Source organism: Coturnix japonica, chromosome 11 (assembly GCF_054131305.1).
Source record: "Coturnix japonica strain WE chromosome 11, WE-NBRP24, whole genome shotgun sequence".
NCBI lineage: Eukaryota > Metazoa > Chordata > Aves > Galliformes > Phasianidae > Coturnix > Coturnix japonica.
In genome coordinates, this window is record NC_140673.1 from 19,972,608 (window position 1) to 19,989,934 (window position 17,327).

The window sequence follows — 17,327 nt, forward strand, 5'->3', positions numbered from 1 at the left end:
CAAAAAGTGCTTGAGAGGGTTGGTTCTTGAGCCCCAAGTTTGTAGTTAATTGGGTGATTCCAAAGTAAAGTGCTTCCCAGCAGTATTGAAGTGCAATTGAGATGTGGATGTTATCTCTATCTTTTGTCTCTTAGAGGGAAGAGCAGGTGTTCTCTGGTTGTTTTAAGTGCTGTATTGTGATGCTTCTGCAAGGCTTGAGAAAATTAGAAATTGCTGTAGTAGTTGTTGAGGAGGTTTTTAGCCTTGAAGACGTTGTTTGGCCACCTGAGAAGTGGCATCTAACGTGCAGCAATGAAAGGAAGGACGGTCCACTTTTACACCTGTCTTTGTTTTTCCTCATATCTTTGGACAGCACTTGATGAATCCTTCAAGGTTCACTTTCATTTGGTGTGGATTAAAGGCTGTTTGTGCAGACTTTACTGCAGCACATACATCAGAGTTGAATATGGATCAAAATGGTTAACGCGTGGCTATTGCAAAATGTTGCCCATTTTCTGGCATAATTATTCTTTAACATTCCAGCTTTCCCAGCCGTGGGATTATGTTGGAAACTGAGCTTGTATTCTGGAAAAAAACAAACTCTTGGTTGTGAAGAAAAGCTTGGAAAAAAAAAAAAAATCCCTGAAGGCTCTAAAACTACGATGTAAATCAAGAGTCCAAATGTTATGTATTTTATTTATATCTTGTTATAAAAAAAGACCTTAAGGGCTTTCTGGAGCTTACATTTACCACATGCCAGGATTTCCTAAAATTGTTAGGGAAGCTTTTTTTTTTCTGTCTTTTGTTTTGTATTTTGTATCTATACAACACTAAAATACGTCTCTTCTACTATGGTTAAAAATCATCAATGGAAGTATTGTGATATTGGACACAGTGGTGGTTTTAAGTGCTGTTGTTAAGGTCCATGTCAAGCAAACCACCTAAATCTGGCACAGCTATAACCTTAAGAAAACATTGTCTTGTGTTTACATACAAGAGCTGATCTGAGGACAGATTCCTGCAGTTTGTAGCTAACTGTGGTGGAGAGCCAGTTCACGTGTTAGCAATATGCTCCCAAGTTCTGGAAGCCTTTGCTGCTCTCAATTGCATGGACGTCACAAAGCTGGACGATCAATAGGATGAATGGCTGCAAGGAATTTCAGACTCTTTGATTCCTGTGGTGCTCACAGATTCTGTAAAGTACAAATCGTGATCTGGATGTGGTGTTACTGAGACAGAGTATGTGGTGGGACCTGAGTCTGTGTTGTCCTCACGACGGGTGCTGGGATGGCAAATTCTTCTGTAAAACATCACTGCATCTCCCATACGTGCTGTTCCGTGACCTTAAAGCATGCCCTTCAGGTTCTTAATGGTATGTATATACCCTCAATAAGGGTATGTAGACTTGCTGATTTTACAAGAAGGTGGCTGGTGTGGTAAAGTTGAAACATTACAGCCCCTTCTTTTGGCCATTTGAGAGCAGCCCGGCGTCCTTGCTTTTAGGGCAGGCAGAAAGTAGGCCCTGTGAGATGGCCACAGTAAACTCTGTAGAGTGAAAGGTCTCAGGTTTTTTAAATGATACTAGCAAGAAGCTTATGCATTAGAAACAACAGTGCTAAGTGTTGTTGACATTTACAGTGAAGGTCTCCACTCTTCCACATAAATAACAGATAAAAATGATAGAATTCAGACTTAGGCTGGCTCTCACTGTGTGGTCACTGCCCGCCTAATTTCTAACTATTTACTTTTAGTTTTTCCAAATGTCTGAAAATTTCAGGGTCAACCTGAAGTCAAGATGTACTTTAGTTCAGAGAAACCGTACGGTCCTGAGTTGCTTTTGAATCTTCTGCTGTTATATGGAAAAGCTGATAGAATATGTCATGATAACTCAGGATTCTTAGATAAATGTGGTCAACTCCTCCTCTAGATGGGAGGAAAATGTGCAGAGTCTCGCTGCTCTGTTTGTATAGTAATAGTGCGTGCATAGTGGTTGATAGACAAATGGGTTAAATAACCTCCCTCAGTCCCCAGTAACCTAAATTCTCCGTGACAAGAGAAGAAGTATAATAAACAGAAACTTCAGCTGTGGAAAACTGTCATAGATTGCGTGCCCTGGTGATGTGTTCATTAGTTAATACTGGGAGAAAGTGGAAGCTTTGGTGACTGTGCTCTCCAAGGAGCTGCAGAGACAGGAAAAATCATACTAATACTAATAATTGAGGCATTCGTACCCATGTCACTTGTAGTATCTAGCTTGTTTTTGTATATGGGATTTTGATCCTAAGAGAAACCGTGCTGAGATGTGTTTTGCTCCCATGAATGCTAATGTTTGTAGTATTAAGGATGGTTGTGCTGCCACTGCCATTTTAACCAGAAATGCCAGAATAATGATCCAAGGAGTGGAACACCTACCCTATGGGGACAGGCTGAAGGAGTTGAGGCTGTGCAGCCTGGGGATGAGAAGGCTTCAGGAAGACCTGAGATCTGCCTGTCAGTATCTAAAGGAAGGCTGTAAGAAAGAAGGGGACAGATTCTTTAGGAGGGTCTGTTGTGATGGGACAAGGAGAAATAGTTTCAAACTGAGGGGAGATATAGGTTAGATATAAGGAAGACAGTTTTTACAGCGAGGGTGGTGAGGCATTGGAACAAGTTGCCCAGAGAGGTGGTGGCTGCCCTGTCCCTGTATACACTCAAAGTCAGCCTATATGGGGCTGTGAGCTGTAGGGGTCCCTGTTCATTGCAGGGGAGTGGGACAAGGTGACCTTTAGAGGTCCCTTCCAACAATCCTATGGTTCTATTATCGTTGTTTTCTTACAGGCTGGAGGCAAAATTTAGTATTGGTGATGCCTGCCTTGAACTGCACAGAATGAATAGAAAGAACAGTATGTGTGTAGTGATACAGCTGTTGTGTTTAGTGAGGCAGCCCTGAGTTCTGCTGGGTCAGAGCTGGGAACCCCTCTGGTCTCTGTGCCATACCCCCAAGGGTTCACATCTCCAGGCATGTGATGCTGAGACATGTCTGCTGGGCTGATTTGCTGGGGCTCTGCACCAAATAGAAGTAGCTGAAATGGTTCCAGATGGGAAACGTCTCTCAAAGAATGAGACTTGCCTAAATGAGGATGTGTCTGAGCTAATGAACTCTGTTACAACTGAGCTGGCTGTGTGCCTTGGCCCTAGAAGCAGGAGGTGAGTGCACGCATACCTGTTGCTTGTAACAGGAAGAAATATTGTCTTTTATCTTTTGTAGTGCTGAGAACATGTATACTCAGGCCCCTTCTGGCCCCCCTCCTTGGTGCACTTGTCCACCCACCAGTGTTCGCTCCTCCCGGGTGCCAGCACTATGTCTCCATCCATGCCTTGCTTTCCTCGCAGCCTGTGGGGTTTGCTGCGGAAGTGTTTCACATTTAGCTGTTCCTATCTTTTCTGAATGTCCTGCCTTGTTTAGTTTGCTCGTGTTTTCTCACTGGGTGATGGGAATGGGTAACGTCCCCATTCCGAATGCTGCCATGTCCAGTTCTAAAGTAGTCATGGTTAAACATATTTGCTATGAAGGGTTTTTTAATAAGTTGGCAAGATGAGAAAAACCACATTAGTGGTTTTTGATGTAAAGGATGGTCTCTGAGAAGGGCAGAGCGTTAACCTTTGGGATGGTAGGGCAAACCTGGCAGGAGAAAAGCTTGGCAGATGGGATGTTGCAGCCCTTGACATGGGATCCTTTGATCTCTTTTTTTCTGAGAGTGTGGGAAAATAACCACAGTAATGTATACCATGTAGTGAGAGTCAACGCAAGAGACAGGCCAAGGAGAGGGCTGTTGCGTGGTGCCATTAGAGGTCACGACAACCTACTGCTGTTGCAGAAGACTTAGGGAAATAGCATTCCTGTTGGAGAGGGAGTCTGTTGTCAACGTGTCAGAAAGAAATCTTCAAACGAAGGAAAACAAAACTTGTTTCTGTTTGTGAAGTGACTTTTACCCTGCGGATTGTTTCTTTCCTGAATATTGTCTTCTGAAGGTAACCACAGCTCATGGCACAGTAATGCCATGTCAGAAACTCACTAAATTGAGAGGAACCGTCTGAGGTTTTCTGTTCTTCACCTTTTTCACATCTGCCTTGTGTCTCACCAGGGTCTCGTCAGGCTCAAAGTTGTTTGGTACATTGGCTGCCTCAGTCTTATGTGTTTGTCCTACACTCTCATCCTGCAGCATAACTGGTAACTAAGAACAGAAGTCCTTGCTTAAAAGAGATGCCCAAACTGTGCTAAATGCCATAAGTAGCATCTATCCAGAAAATCATTTATGTTCACTGTAAACAATCACTTGATGTCAGTCTTTTCAATGGCACTTTGTCATTTTTAATCTTTCAAGAAATGAGATTTATTTACTCCTTTTGACTGATTGTTTCCTAAGCACTTTTGTACCAATTGACCAGTACGTGTAGGGGAAGGATATGACAGAGATTTGTATTCTCCTAAGGGGGTAGAAGGGGACTGATTGTTCACAATATTTTCCAGTATAATTGAAGTGAGTGTGAAACCACTGCCTTCAACTGGAGTGTGTCTGTTTCCTGACACTCTCTGTGCAAGTCACTTGTGCACTGCATCAAAACTTGGCCCATCATGTTTTCACAGACAGTTTGTGAAGATAATTGTCCAGAGAAAATAGGTATATGCAAGTAAAAGCTGTTATTCCTGATATGAACTTTGTTTCCTCCAGGTAACTGCTTCAGATGCTTTACATCACTTTGTTTTTCATTTCTGTTACAAGTGAGAACTTCTTCCTAACGCCTTCTTCTTTCTCCCTAGATAATTTGATCAAAGCCATCCTGTCAGCAACCAAAGATTACCGTCTAACTCCAGCTCTTGACAGGTAAGATGAGACCTTTTCAAGTAGTAGCCGTTGAAGCAGTTATTTTCCATGTCCTAAATAAATTTTGCCAGAAACTGGCTGTGCTTTGGAGGTGGATCAGGAGCTGGAAACAGTCCTTTTTCCAGTAAACCATAAACTCTTAAGAGGCCTTTTAAGTCAAACATAAGTGGAAAAAAGCCTTTACCTTTTGACTGTTTCTTAATCTTTTGTTTCCTATGGTGTCACAATACACTCTCTTGACTGTTTTTCAATTAAGTAAATAGCAGGTTTTCAATAAACACGTTATTCTTTCTCAGCGTTTCTGACAAAGCAACAGAATCATAAGAACCTCTTAGAGGGAAAGAAGGATCTGGCTTGTTTTAACAAAATGTTTCACAAATTCCTAACTCTGAAGGCAGGAATGTGTGATTGTCCAAGCCTGTGCCAGGATGCGATAGCAGTACTCCAGGGTCCTGAGGTATTTGGATTGATGCCTTTGGAAGCAGTTCCTTTGATTCTTCAGTCCTATTGTAGAGCTTGCTTCTGAGACTCACTGACATGTTTATGATCAACTTCCCAGCATTACTCCTTCAGCCGTTCCTATTCTTGTATTTTTTCTGTCATTCCTTCAGCAGTTTTGGTCTAGTGCTACCTCCTGGCTTGGAGGTACTTTCTTTCAGAAGCTGTCATAGGTTTTCACTGGGCCATGGTCTCTTTTGAAAGTCCTGTAGTGCTCCATTCCAAGTAGTGGTGCTTCCTTGAACCCAGGTTAACAGCACAGCTCCTGCTTTCTAAACACACTAGTTTTATTTCCTGGCCCAGCACCCTTTCTCCCAGTTTTCTATGACAAAGTTCATGAGCTTATCCAGCCTTACCTCAGCTCTCGTGTGGATTGTAGATCTTGCCAACTGTAGTTACGGTTGGGAGTTCATCTCTGTATTGAAAGTTCATTCTTATTATTTGCAGTCCCTATGCTAATTTAGGTTGCTTTGAATCATCATCTCTTTGCAGCAACTGGAGCAGGCCTGATTTATGGGCTGAAAAAATGCTCTGTTGTGACAGAGTTGGGGTTGGGTAAGAGATCATAGAATCATAGACTAACAGATGTTATGAAGACCTTCCTGTCCAATACAACTTAGGTGTGTCTAGTCTGTGATGTACCCAGAGATCTTTTGAGTCCCTCCATGTGCAGGCTTTCTGTAGTCTAGTAAGCTGATTCTAGGAGAAGGGAAGATGCTCCAAGTTCACCTTCTCTTTAGAGTGGGGTTGCATTAAGATTTTCTGTTGGCAAAGACAATATAAGAAGCTAACTTTCCTTCCTCTGTGACCTGCTCTGTTGTTCCCTTCTCTCTCCTTGTACCGCCACTGTTTAGGATAGAATAGTTCAGTTGGAAGCGACCTACAAAGATCATTGAGTTCACCTGCCCGGCCACTCCAAGGCTGACTGAAAGTTGAAGCATGTTATTAAGGCTCAAGGCAAGCTTTCAAATGAGTTTTTCTCTTAACCTAGGTCATTTTAGTCACTTCATTTGCAGAGCTTCCCTCCCACTGAACAGTTGTGCAGGCACAGCGCTGGAGCAGCAGCACGAGAGGCAGAGGAACAGGGGATGGGTGGGGAGGGCGAGCGCTTCTGAACCTATTGAAACAAGAATTCATGTAACCACATGCTGACTGCAGCTTTCCTGGGGGAAGGGTGGGAGAGGCAGGGGAGGTGAGGTCAGAGCAGTGCGTGAGAGCATAGGAAGGAAAGGGGATTAGGGCTGTGTGGTGGGGGATCTACACCAAGCCTGCAGTCTTGTCCCCACCCAAGCTTCTCCATTTCTGTCCCCCTTCACAAAGCTATCCCTTTGAGATGTTAACTTCATTCATGTCCTAGAAGCCCTGGAAGTGAACTTGTTTGTTTGACTATCTCTGTGTCAAAAGGGCATCCTGATGCACCTTTCCTGACACAGTGTACCCGACCTGGTGCTGAAATGAGGCAAACTCAATCCTTCCGGGTATGCGTACACCTTTCATCATCCCAGAGCAGCTTTGTCAACTCACTCCAACTAATCCCTCCATTGTGAGAAGAGGGTTTTGTTAACAACTTGCAGCAGCTGGAGGGCATGTGAACAAATGCTATAGTTCACTTCTGTAACAGTGCAAGTGATGTCCTGCTTTCATAGTTGTTCTCCGTGTCATCTTTATTATGGCACCTTTGTGTTGTAGAGCTTTTGATGATGTGCTTCTACTCCAGGGCAGGAGGCAGGTAGAGTTGTAATCGTCTCTGTGGTGGTAGTTGGAACTGGGAAAAATCAGACCATTTTGTATTGCTTCCAGATGGTAAAGAAGGAAAACAGCAAATTTGAGCTTATAACAGTATTAACCAATACAGTATATAAAGTAATAAGGAAGGAACTTGATGGAGCAGGAGAGGCGTCTGTGTCCCTCCAGGCTGATAGAACTGGTAGAATAAGCAGCAGCCAGATCAGACCAACATATGCTAAGCCTCCCTAAGCACCACTTGCCCTCAAGATGTTTTGGTTTTGTTGTTTTTTTTTTTTAATTACTGTTACATCTTTCCTCAAAGCATTCAGTTCCAAAGTTGCGTAAAGGAAGGCTTTGTGGGTTTTTTTTCCCCTTACAAATCCCTAAAGTGCTCTGACAAGGGAGGAAGTAGGAATAGCTACAATGCGTACATGTGCTTACAGTACTGTATTGTTCCAGGATGTCGACGTGAATCCTGGTCTTGGTATAGATGAACTCAAGCTCTGAGCATATGTGTCAGAAGCTGCACATCTGGCTGCAGCTCCCAGCTTGGGACTTTAGGGAACGCCTTTCTGGTCTGGAAAGTCCATGACCCTCCTTAATACCACCCGGGTAGCAAACTGGAATAGGGGCTCCATCTGATGATTCAGTATGTGAGCTGTTCTGGAAAAGGCACACGGGATGGACACGATATGTAAGCAAACCAAAAGGTGTTTGCACACCTTTTTAGGAATACCGTTGAGGTATGTAACTGGTGCTGCCTACACCATGTATTTCTTTAGCCGGAAACTTGCCTGGAGCCAGCAGTTCAGCTGCACTGGTGCCAAGTGTCCAAACTACTGGTCAGAATGCGGGGTCAGGTGCTCAACATTTCCCTGCCCACCACTTCCCTCTCACAACACCATTAGGGCGGCCCTATAATCTCCTTGCTGTCCCACAGCATGGCTGGCATTGCAGTGAAAGTGTGTGAAGCACTTCTCAAAAAAAATTAAATAAATAAAAAGGGAAAAGAAAAAGCCATTAGGAGATCAAAGACTGAACCTTAGGTTCTAGGGGGTAGGGTGATGAATAAAGAGAGAGTGATGATGTCCCATGCTACGGTGACAGTGAAATATGTTCTGTATTTTCTGTTAGTAACCGTGAAGACGTTAAATGGTAATCATGTCTTTTTGAATCAGTAAGCCCTGGAGAGTGTTTAAGGAGTTAAATAAAGAGTTCTCTTTATTATTACTGTTTGCTTTTTAACCCTTCTTGGAATGTTGGCTAGGGCAGCAAATGTAAGAGATATGGGGTGACAGTAAGTTGATGAGCTTGGTTTTGTAGGAAAAAATGCAGGAAAATTTGATCTAGACCAGAGCTAGGCTGGCAGCATAATTAATGTTGGTTATCTTGGGTTTTGTGGAAATAAAACCTTTTCATGTAAGTGGGATATTTCTGAGATAAGCTAGAAGCTAGATAAAGGTAACCTTTTTAAAGACATTAGTTATTTGTCTCTGTCCAGCGTTATGTTCTATGCAATGTCTTTGTAGGTCTATCAGCTTTTTAGGAATGGAATACGACACACGGCTTCTAAAATTCGCTGTCAGGGCTGAGAATTAATTCTGTAGTGAACTTCCAGTGCGAGTCTGCTGGCAGGTATTCCCAGTGACTAAGGCTGATCTGGAGGGAACGTGAACTTGCAGTGAACATCTGCTGGAGTCAAAGAGTGGGACTGTGAGGAATGGGAGGGTTGAGTGAGTCTCGACCTTTCCATAGGGCTCCTTCATTGGAGCCGAACCAAAAATCTGGCATCGCAGAGGTGGCGATGCAGGCCCTGCTTGCGAGATGAGAATTGTGTTCTGCCAACCAGTGACTATAAAAGGAACGTTGAAATGATGTACATATACATAAAATCTCTGTACAAAAGGGATGTTTTCGAGCAGCATTAGCTCCGCATGCTGGTGTTCCTGAGTCAGTGCTTCAGAGGTCTGGGGAGAAGCTGAAAGCAGTTCGGAGAGGTAGTGCAAATGTGACTCAAGATCTAGGAGAGCTGCCATAGCATGAGGCATGTGATGAACTTGGTCCAGCTTGTATGGTCAATAGAAAATAAGGAATGGGCTTTGATTGATCTGCAAGTGCTGTGTGGGAACGGGGCCATAACGAGAGGCCGCTCGGACAGCTTTGGCTGATGGAACTGATGCTTCCCTTGTGTGTAGCTAATACTCACCAGTCCGACCCAGGGCTGCTTATCCACCTCCAGGCAGTTGTTTACATACAGTGGTCTGTCAGGGAGAACATCACGTGCACATGTGGAAGGGGCTGCTGACAGTAGATGGTGCTTTAATTTAGCAGAAAAGAGAATGATGTGCTCAAGTGGTTCGAGGCCGGAACAAACGCATCTGTATCCAAAATAGGTAAAAGCAAATGGGTCGAGGGGAGTGTTTGTAACTTGTAGCCTTTGGATTTCAGCATGGTATTTTTCATCAGAAAATGAAAATAAGACAAGTCCTGGCTCAGAGATTGATGGGGAGAGAAGTTACTGTATTTCACTCAGTGCTCTGTTGGTCAGGAGGTGAAACTTCCTTATCATAATCTTCCAAAATGCCCATTTTCATCTGAAACTTTACCTGTCCGGAACCAAACTGTTTTTGCTTTCCCTCAAGCAGCACCTTTTCTTTACAGGTTGTGACAAAACTGTTCCCTTCTTTGTCACTCAAGTGCCTGTTGCTGGGACAGGCTCTTTCTCTTGCTTCCTTGACACAATATACTTCCTGAACCAGACCTTACCCCTCCTTTCTTTTTGTCACCAGAACTGGGCCAGTATCTATAAAATTCTTCCTCCGTTGTTGGATTTCATCATCGCAAACATCTCAATTTCCTTGGCCCTTAGGGAGACAGGCGTACATCTATCTTCCCGAGGAAGTGTTTTCTCTTGAAAAGACAGCTGTTCCTGAGTGATTTCTGGGTGCTGCGCTGTTAATTGTATGCAGATCTCCTGCTAATGGCTGTCAGCAGGGTAACCCTCAGAGGTTTGCTGAGTCTTTCAAGTGCTCTGCAGCCCAGCTCTGCCGAGACAGACCCCACATCAGCAGAGCTTTCCCCATGCTGGCTCTTCAGATACACCTCAATGGGGTCAGGAGCCTGGAGGAGGCCATTCAGTTGTGCCAGGGGTAGGACGGCACCCCAGCAGAGATCTGCTTCAAGCGACTGATTGCCTTGGAGCCTTTCCTAAGGAGGCTCTGCAGACACGTATTCCTGCAGTGAACTACCAGAGCTGGAGGCACGGTGCCAGAAGAACCAGCTGCGTTTGGGATTAGATGGCTGGAAAGAAGTCTTCTCTCTGCCTTCAAAACGAAATCACTGTGTAACATCTGCTGCGGAGTTCTCGTGACTCATGGTTCCACGAGAAACCATTCTCTTCCTTCTCTTTCTGTGTCTCAGTTAATTAAGGTTATTTTCTCCCGTTCCATCAATGTATGTGTTTCTTCCCGGGGAGAGGATGTGGGCAGGTCCTTTTTCTGCCCATTAGTGTTTTTCCATTTCTTGAGTTCTCATGAGAACAGTGACAATGTAGCGCTGAGCAAGGTGAGCAGGACCCAGATAACCTGACAAGGATTAGCTGGGAACAGGACTTCCTCACCAAGCCTTTGCCTTATTGTTTTTTTCAGTGCTAAGTGAATAATGAGGGGGTTTAACTAAACAGATGGGTTTGATTCAAGCCAGTCATACCAAGGGCTTCAGGGAGAAGCCATGCTTGTCCCGACGACCCATCTCATCAGACCACACATGGGGTGTTGAAAGCAGTTTATTGCATGTAATGCCTGGGCTTGATAGGGTGAGACTGAGATCAAGTGTATCTCTGTCCTCTTCTTAATCCTTCGTATTCCAAAAGGTTTCCTGGAGTTCTCGGGTAGATGCACACTGAATGTGTTTGAAGTCATGCTATAAAAGTCATCTCTTCCCTCTGTGCTTCCTCCACAGTCTCAGCTGCCGACGATGTATTATTGTGGGAAATGGTGGAGTACTTGCCAATAAGTCATTGGGGTTAAAAATTGATGACTATGATGTTGTTGTCAGGTGAGTCTTTGGCACCACTGTTTTCTTGTCATTTATGCCGTTTCTTATCAGTTGGCATGCTATGCAGGCAAAGGTTTAATCTGCACTAGAGGCAAGATCCAATGGTGTGGAAGTATTAACTAACATGAGGAAAATAAAAGACATAAATGTCTAAGTTTGGGTTGGAAAAGGCCCCTAAGGGTTGTCTGGTCCAAATCCCCTGCAATGAACAGGGACACTCACAGCTCCATCAGGTGCTCAGAGCCCCGTCCAGCCTGACCGTGGGTATCTCCAGGGATGGGGCACCACCACCTCTCTGGGCAACCTGTGCCAGTGCCTCACAGTTAGGAGGGGAAGAACTAAGAACTGTGCAACATAACATCTCAGGACACAATAAATATTGTGGAGGACCCAGTAATGGTGCAATAGGTGTAGATATGGCTTGGAAGCTTTGAATGATTTGCCTCTGTTTCACTGTTGGGTAATGATGTTGAATAAGGGAGCGGAAGCAGAGTGGCATTGAGTTGAAATGACTGCAGTCAGAATTAAGACTTTTAGCTTTTGCTGAGGGCCTGGATCACTGCCTGAAAAACGTGCTGATATGGGAAATCATAGGTCTGGTCATAACTCATAGTAATAAATCTGTCAGGTCAGGGAGGTGTTCTGGGTGATTGGAGATTAGCAAACATAATACCTGTACTAATGGAGAGTGTGTGTGTGGGAGGGGGGGGGATGTGCTCTGGGGAGCTGCAGACCCATTTGTCTGACTTGGGAAAAGCACAGAGCTTTAGAGCAGGTTCTGAAGCTGGAGTAACCAAATATTATGATGGTAAGTAGGAAAAGTGGGATGAACTGCAGTGTGAATTTATAAAAGCAGGTTTAACAGAATCTAAGGTGGTGTTATTTTTCCTTAGTAAGATAGCTGATTTCGTATCAAAGGGATTGTAACTGATCTCTGATCTTTAGTCAACCATGAGATGTGGTGGTAAATGGCAAATTCTTAGCTAATGTGAAAGAGAGAAAATGATTACTAAAAGAATTTAAGGCCAAGAGGAGGTGTAATTTAGCATAGTGCATGGGAGGAAAGAATGGAACATAGTATAATAAATACCTGCTTAACTCTGGACAAAGACCAAGAAGGTCCTTTTCAGTCCTTTGTTCCTGTGAATCGTTGTTTTCCCACCATTGCTCTGTTCAGGGCGAGGGCTGTTCAGAACAGGACGGAACTTTCACAGCCTCAGTTCACCCTGCTATTAGTGCCTATCAAAGAGCTTGTACTGCTCGTCATAGTCTGGTGACTTTGCAGTGATTTGAGCTGAATTAATGCTCAGTTATAGCCCCTTCTTGCACTCAGGCTGTTCACAAAGTAACAAGAGAACAGTTTCAACCTGTCTGTACCGGGCCACCCACTGGAATTTATATCTTCTGTTTAATTTCAAAATGAAAAGTTCAACCCTTTCTGCCCACATCAATAAATCTGAGTATTTGCCAACTGAAGAGTATAAGAGGGCTGCTGAGCACCTGTGCTGGTTGCAGGTTGGGTAAAGGAGAGAAAAGTCAACTGTAAAGGTTAAGTGAAGCCAGGTGGCTGGAAGTGGGACTGGAGGAGGTGAGAGCAGACTTCTTCTTAAATGTATCCACCTGCTTCCCTTGCTCCTATGGAAGTCCTTTCTCAATAGCATCCTTTTTTATGGGCTGCAAAACTCCTTTGAAGACTTGGGATCCAGGAGGTGTAATTTGAAGGGAAAAAAACGTAATAACTTAATGGACAAAGGAGTGATGCAGCAGTATATGGAGCTTCTTGATGCATTGTGTGTTACCACGTGAGGGCCACTAGTTGCAGCCAGAATTTTCTTTATCTGGTGGTAAAGAGAATCAGTTCAGCCTTGACAGTTCTAGAGCAGCTTGAGGTGAGTTTCTTGCTGCTTTATTGATGAAGTGTTACAGTGTAGATATTACCCCCAGCTGTTTTACCTGGCAGGAGCTTCTTGCAGCAGTTACAAGTGCTCTGATGTGTTGAAATGCCTCCTTATAAGAGACTGCAGAGGGAAAAAACAAGTGTATGTCAGCAGGTTGTGACTGAGACAGAGATTCTCCTCATAGTGATACGTAGTGTGATGTTGGTACCTTCGTTAGTCTTAGAGCCAGAACTTTCCTTGCTGGATTGCTAGCACTGCCCTGGGGGCACAGAGCCTATGTGAAGTTACTGGCTCATTAGCAGGGCTCAGTGCTAAGCCTTCCATCAGCAACTCACCTTCTGGCCCTTTGCTGGAGTTCGTTTTACTTGGGGGAAATGGTTTGTTTTGTTTCCTGTCTAGATACGATGCAGGGATCCTGAGTCTGGGGAGATGTAGCAAAGCTAGCAGCAAAACAGCCAACCTTCCTTCATTCTGAACTGAATTTCAGATCTCATGTAATCATCTTCCTCCACTAAAATGTTTCCCACCTAAAATGCTTACCCGGGCTGAAAAAGACAAATCCAGATCCTCGTTAACATTCCTACATGAGAAAATCTGCAGTCTGTAAGCACTTTCCAGTGTACTGGACTACCCCAAGTCAAGAAAGCTGCAATAATTCAAGCAGGCAGCGCTGTCCCATCGGGGGCTGCTGTTTGATGTCAGCGAAATTTGTTTTCCAAAAGGCTTGAAATGTCCTCAGCTTTGGGCTTCTGGTGTTGAGTGGGCTGGCTGACACACACAGAGGGGTTCTGCACCACAGCAGTATCTCCTCTAATTTGCTGAGAGCACAGCTCAGCTTCTCCCTTCTGCTGGCATTGCAGGGCACTTTGCCTTCTGGGTGGGGAATTAAACCAGCTGGATATTGTTCCTCCTTTTGAAAAGCATTAGCTGCCTGAGTACCCTGCCCAGTCGCGCTGCAGGTGGGATGAGCACAAGCTCTGCACTGTGGTAGGAGTATGAGTCCGATTTGTTGTCTTAAAGTTCCACAGAGCTGCAGCCTGTTTCAGCACAGCCTTGCAGAAGACTAATTGATGCTTAGTTTGTCAGTCTAAATGTGCAAGAACAATATTTTTCTTTTTTTTTTTTTTTTTCTCCCCCAAAGCTTCCAATACAGTTTAAATCACAAGAGGGGACGTGTGGAAGTGGTTTGCATTATATTAAATCAAGTAATTTAGATAGCTTTTAATTAAGCTGTTGCCAGTTGGTATAAAGTTCCGTAAATGTTTACAGTGAAGAATTGCAAGAGCCGTGGCAGCTGTGTGCAGAGTCACAGCGATCTCTGCGTCACTGATGTGTGTTGTGTGTAATGGGGATTCGTGACAGCATCTTCTCTGCTTCCCTCCAGGCTGAATTCGGCTCCGGTGAAGGGGTTTGAAAAAGATGTGGGTGGCAAAACGACACTCCGGATCACATATCCTGAAGGTGCAATCCAGAAAATGGAGCAGTATGAGAAGGATTCCCTGTTTGTTCTGGCGGGATTCAAATGGCAGGATTTCAAGTGGCTGAAGTACATTGTTTACAAGGAGAAAGTGGTAAGAGCACTGGTAGCTGATGCTGGGGAGGTCACCTAATGAGAAGTGGTGGGCAGATGTGATGTCCTGTTCATGTATGCCACTCTGTGCTCTGTGGAGGCTTTCTCAGTGTGCCTTGCCACATTCACATCCATGGACTTTGGTTTTAATTAAGTACGTTTTACAAATACGTCTGGTCTCTGTAACTTGAGCTTGCATTGCAGATGAGGCTTTCCATTCAATAATATGCAGTGTGTGGTATGAAGAATGAATCTAACTTCTATTTTAAAGAGCGCATGAAAGGAGCAGCTTTCGCATGGGTTTTTTTGCACTCATGGGATTTAAGAGCAGAGGAAAGAAGACAAAAATGACAACAGAAGGAAATGGGCTTTTGGGGCTAAGAGTGTGATGGCAGTGAATGGGATGAGGAGGCAGCAACAGCACAATGTGTTGAAAAGGCTACAATCCATGGCTGTGATGTGACCTCCTGAATAGCACCAACCATTGTGCACTGCTCACTTGTTGCTGTACTGTGATTCATAATTTGGGCTTGGTAAAATATCATCTAGAAGAACAATATCACATATGTTTTAAAACCACCAAAATGGAGAAGACATTGTTTCCCCCATGTAAATGTTTTAACTCCATCTGTTGCATTAGTGCCCTTCTCTAGTACCATAGATGTGTTACCAGTCAGTGCTGCTCTCCATAATTCACCCATCATAAGTGGAATCAGGTTGTGTTGACTGACTTCTCTTTCAGTGTGTGGTTCATCTGTATCTGTTGTCATGAAGTCCAGAATAAGTTGCTTCTATTTGGCCACAATTCTTCTTTTACGAACTGTATGTCTCTATTTTCAGTTCTTTAATGACTTTTCAACAAATAACCAGGTGGATGCATCAGTGTTTGGAGGATGAGATGTTATACTGTGTGTTTGGAGATGAAGCTTGGCAGCTCACCTTATGCAGAATGAGAACAGTCTAGGAAACCAATTTTATTTAGCTGTTACATAAATGGCCTTAGGGCTCATATTTGCTCTTGTCTCACGCTGGCACCAACTTGCAGTTGTTTTTCTATTATCAGACAGGTCAAGTTACCTGTTAGCCTATGGGCAAGGACCAGTGGGATTTGGTAACATGAATAATTGAGTCAAAAGTTTTCTTTGTGATTTGTGTCATGCTCTTGTTCTTCATTCTATGCAAAGGAAGGACCTTAATACCTTGATGGCATCAGTGCTCTGCTACCTGAATGCACCATTAGGGACTTATAGTTCTAAGGGTGGTTTAGTTTGCTTTAAAACACGTTGAATTTCCACCTGATGCTTGTGGTCATGGGGCATTGATGGTAATGCTGTGTCCCCTGGTCCTGAAGAGTGTTTACAGTTATCTTCATTGAATGCTGCAGCACCCAGTTTGGCAGAGAGCAGAAAGAACTTGAGCTTCTGTCACTGTGGGTTACTTGAATGCTCTTGGAGTTGGCTCCTTATAGTTCTGTCTTTAGAATAAGCACTACGCTTCTTTCTGTTCTTGTAGGTGATATTTCCCAGGTCTGTTAATTTCTCTTGCTCTTTTGAAAGCCTGTAGTTGATTCATATTTTAGCCTTGTGTTTTGTTAGCCTTGCACTCCTTGCCATACTATACATCCCTTGCTGTGTCTGCTTGGCCAGCATGGCACAGGGCAGCAGGTGAGCGTCCTGGTGTCCTGTCTCCCAGCTCCAGGGCTCTGCAGTTGGTTCTTTATGCCAAAAGAGGCAGTACTGTGCACTTGTTCCTATTGATTCTTTCTTCCAAAGAGCTCTTCCACTTTGCCAAGTTCCTTTGGCAAAGCTTTCCAGCATACCTACCATTCTTTCCAAATTCATGTCCTCTGCAATTTAATAAACGTACTTTTTGCTCCATCATCCAGGTTGGTAATAAAAACAGCAGACAGAGCTGGTTTCTAGGCAGACTGCAGTGCAATATGTCCTTCATTTCACTGAAAACTCCTTCTGAATAGGTGTGTTAATGGCCACTTCTGAGCTCATATCACAGTAGCGACCTTAATAAAGAAAGGTTTGTAGAGTGTTTGTGTATGAGAGATGTCAGAGGCATTCCTGAATTCCTGCCTTGCTTCTCCCCTATGGTAATTCTTTTACTGTAGAAAGCAGTAATGTTTTTTTTTTGTAAGTAATGATTTGCTTTTGACCTGAATTACTGCACATCTTTGTTTTGGGTGGGTTTTTTTGGTCTTTGTTATTTTTTTATAATTAATCTTGTTACTCTGTGCAATGCAATTGTAAACTGATTCCCTTTTTTGCCTTCTTGGGGATAGGTACTACTTCTGTCCACTTTTCAATTGTCTGACACTCTACCTGTTCTACCCAAGTTCCCAAAGGGAATCATTACTGTATTTGAGGCCGCTGGGCTAGTTCATTGAATAGTGCAGGACAAAGTCTGGGTGACAGGAAAGCATCTGTCTTGTCCTCTCTGGTCTGTTCTCTCTCTGTCTGAGCTGTATTCATGCTGTTGCTGGCTCTAGCTACAAGCAGGTGGTAGCACAGCTGTCTTTTCCAATGGAGACTAATGTATAAAGAGCTGTGTCTGCTGGCTGGGATGAATGACCCGGCAGAGAGCTATCAGTGCTGTGGGAATAAGGTGTGGGTGTCTGTTTGTTCTGGTAGTGATTGTTGGTATTTTTATTAATGTGTGGCAAGTTCAAAATGACAGACACTTGCCCCACACTCTCTGTGGAGCATTTCTGTTTCTCTCTTGGCT

The 17,327-nt window shown here is 43.9% G+C and overlaps 1 protein-coding gene across 6 annotated transcripts in view; it reads left to right on the forward strand.

Annotated features, from left to right (window-relative positions):
* ST3GAL3 (ST3 beta-galactoside alpha-2,3-sialyltransferase 3) overlaps positions 1–17,327 on the forward strand; it is a 138,748-nt gene that overhangs the window by 89,221 nt on the left and 32,200 nt on the right. For all 6 annotated transcript variants that reach the window (XM_085512326.1, XM_015870384.3, XM_015870386.3 and 3 more), the window contains 3 exons: positions 4,781–4,844; positions 11,031–11,126; positions 14,409–14,595. In XM_085512326.1, the coding sequence (XP_085368452.1) occupies positions 4,781–4,844; positions 11,031–11,126; positions 14,409–14,595 (347 nt within the window). The remainder of the gene's footprint in view (positions 1–4,780; positions 4,845–11,030; positions 11,127–14,408; positions 14,596–17,327) is intronic.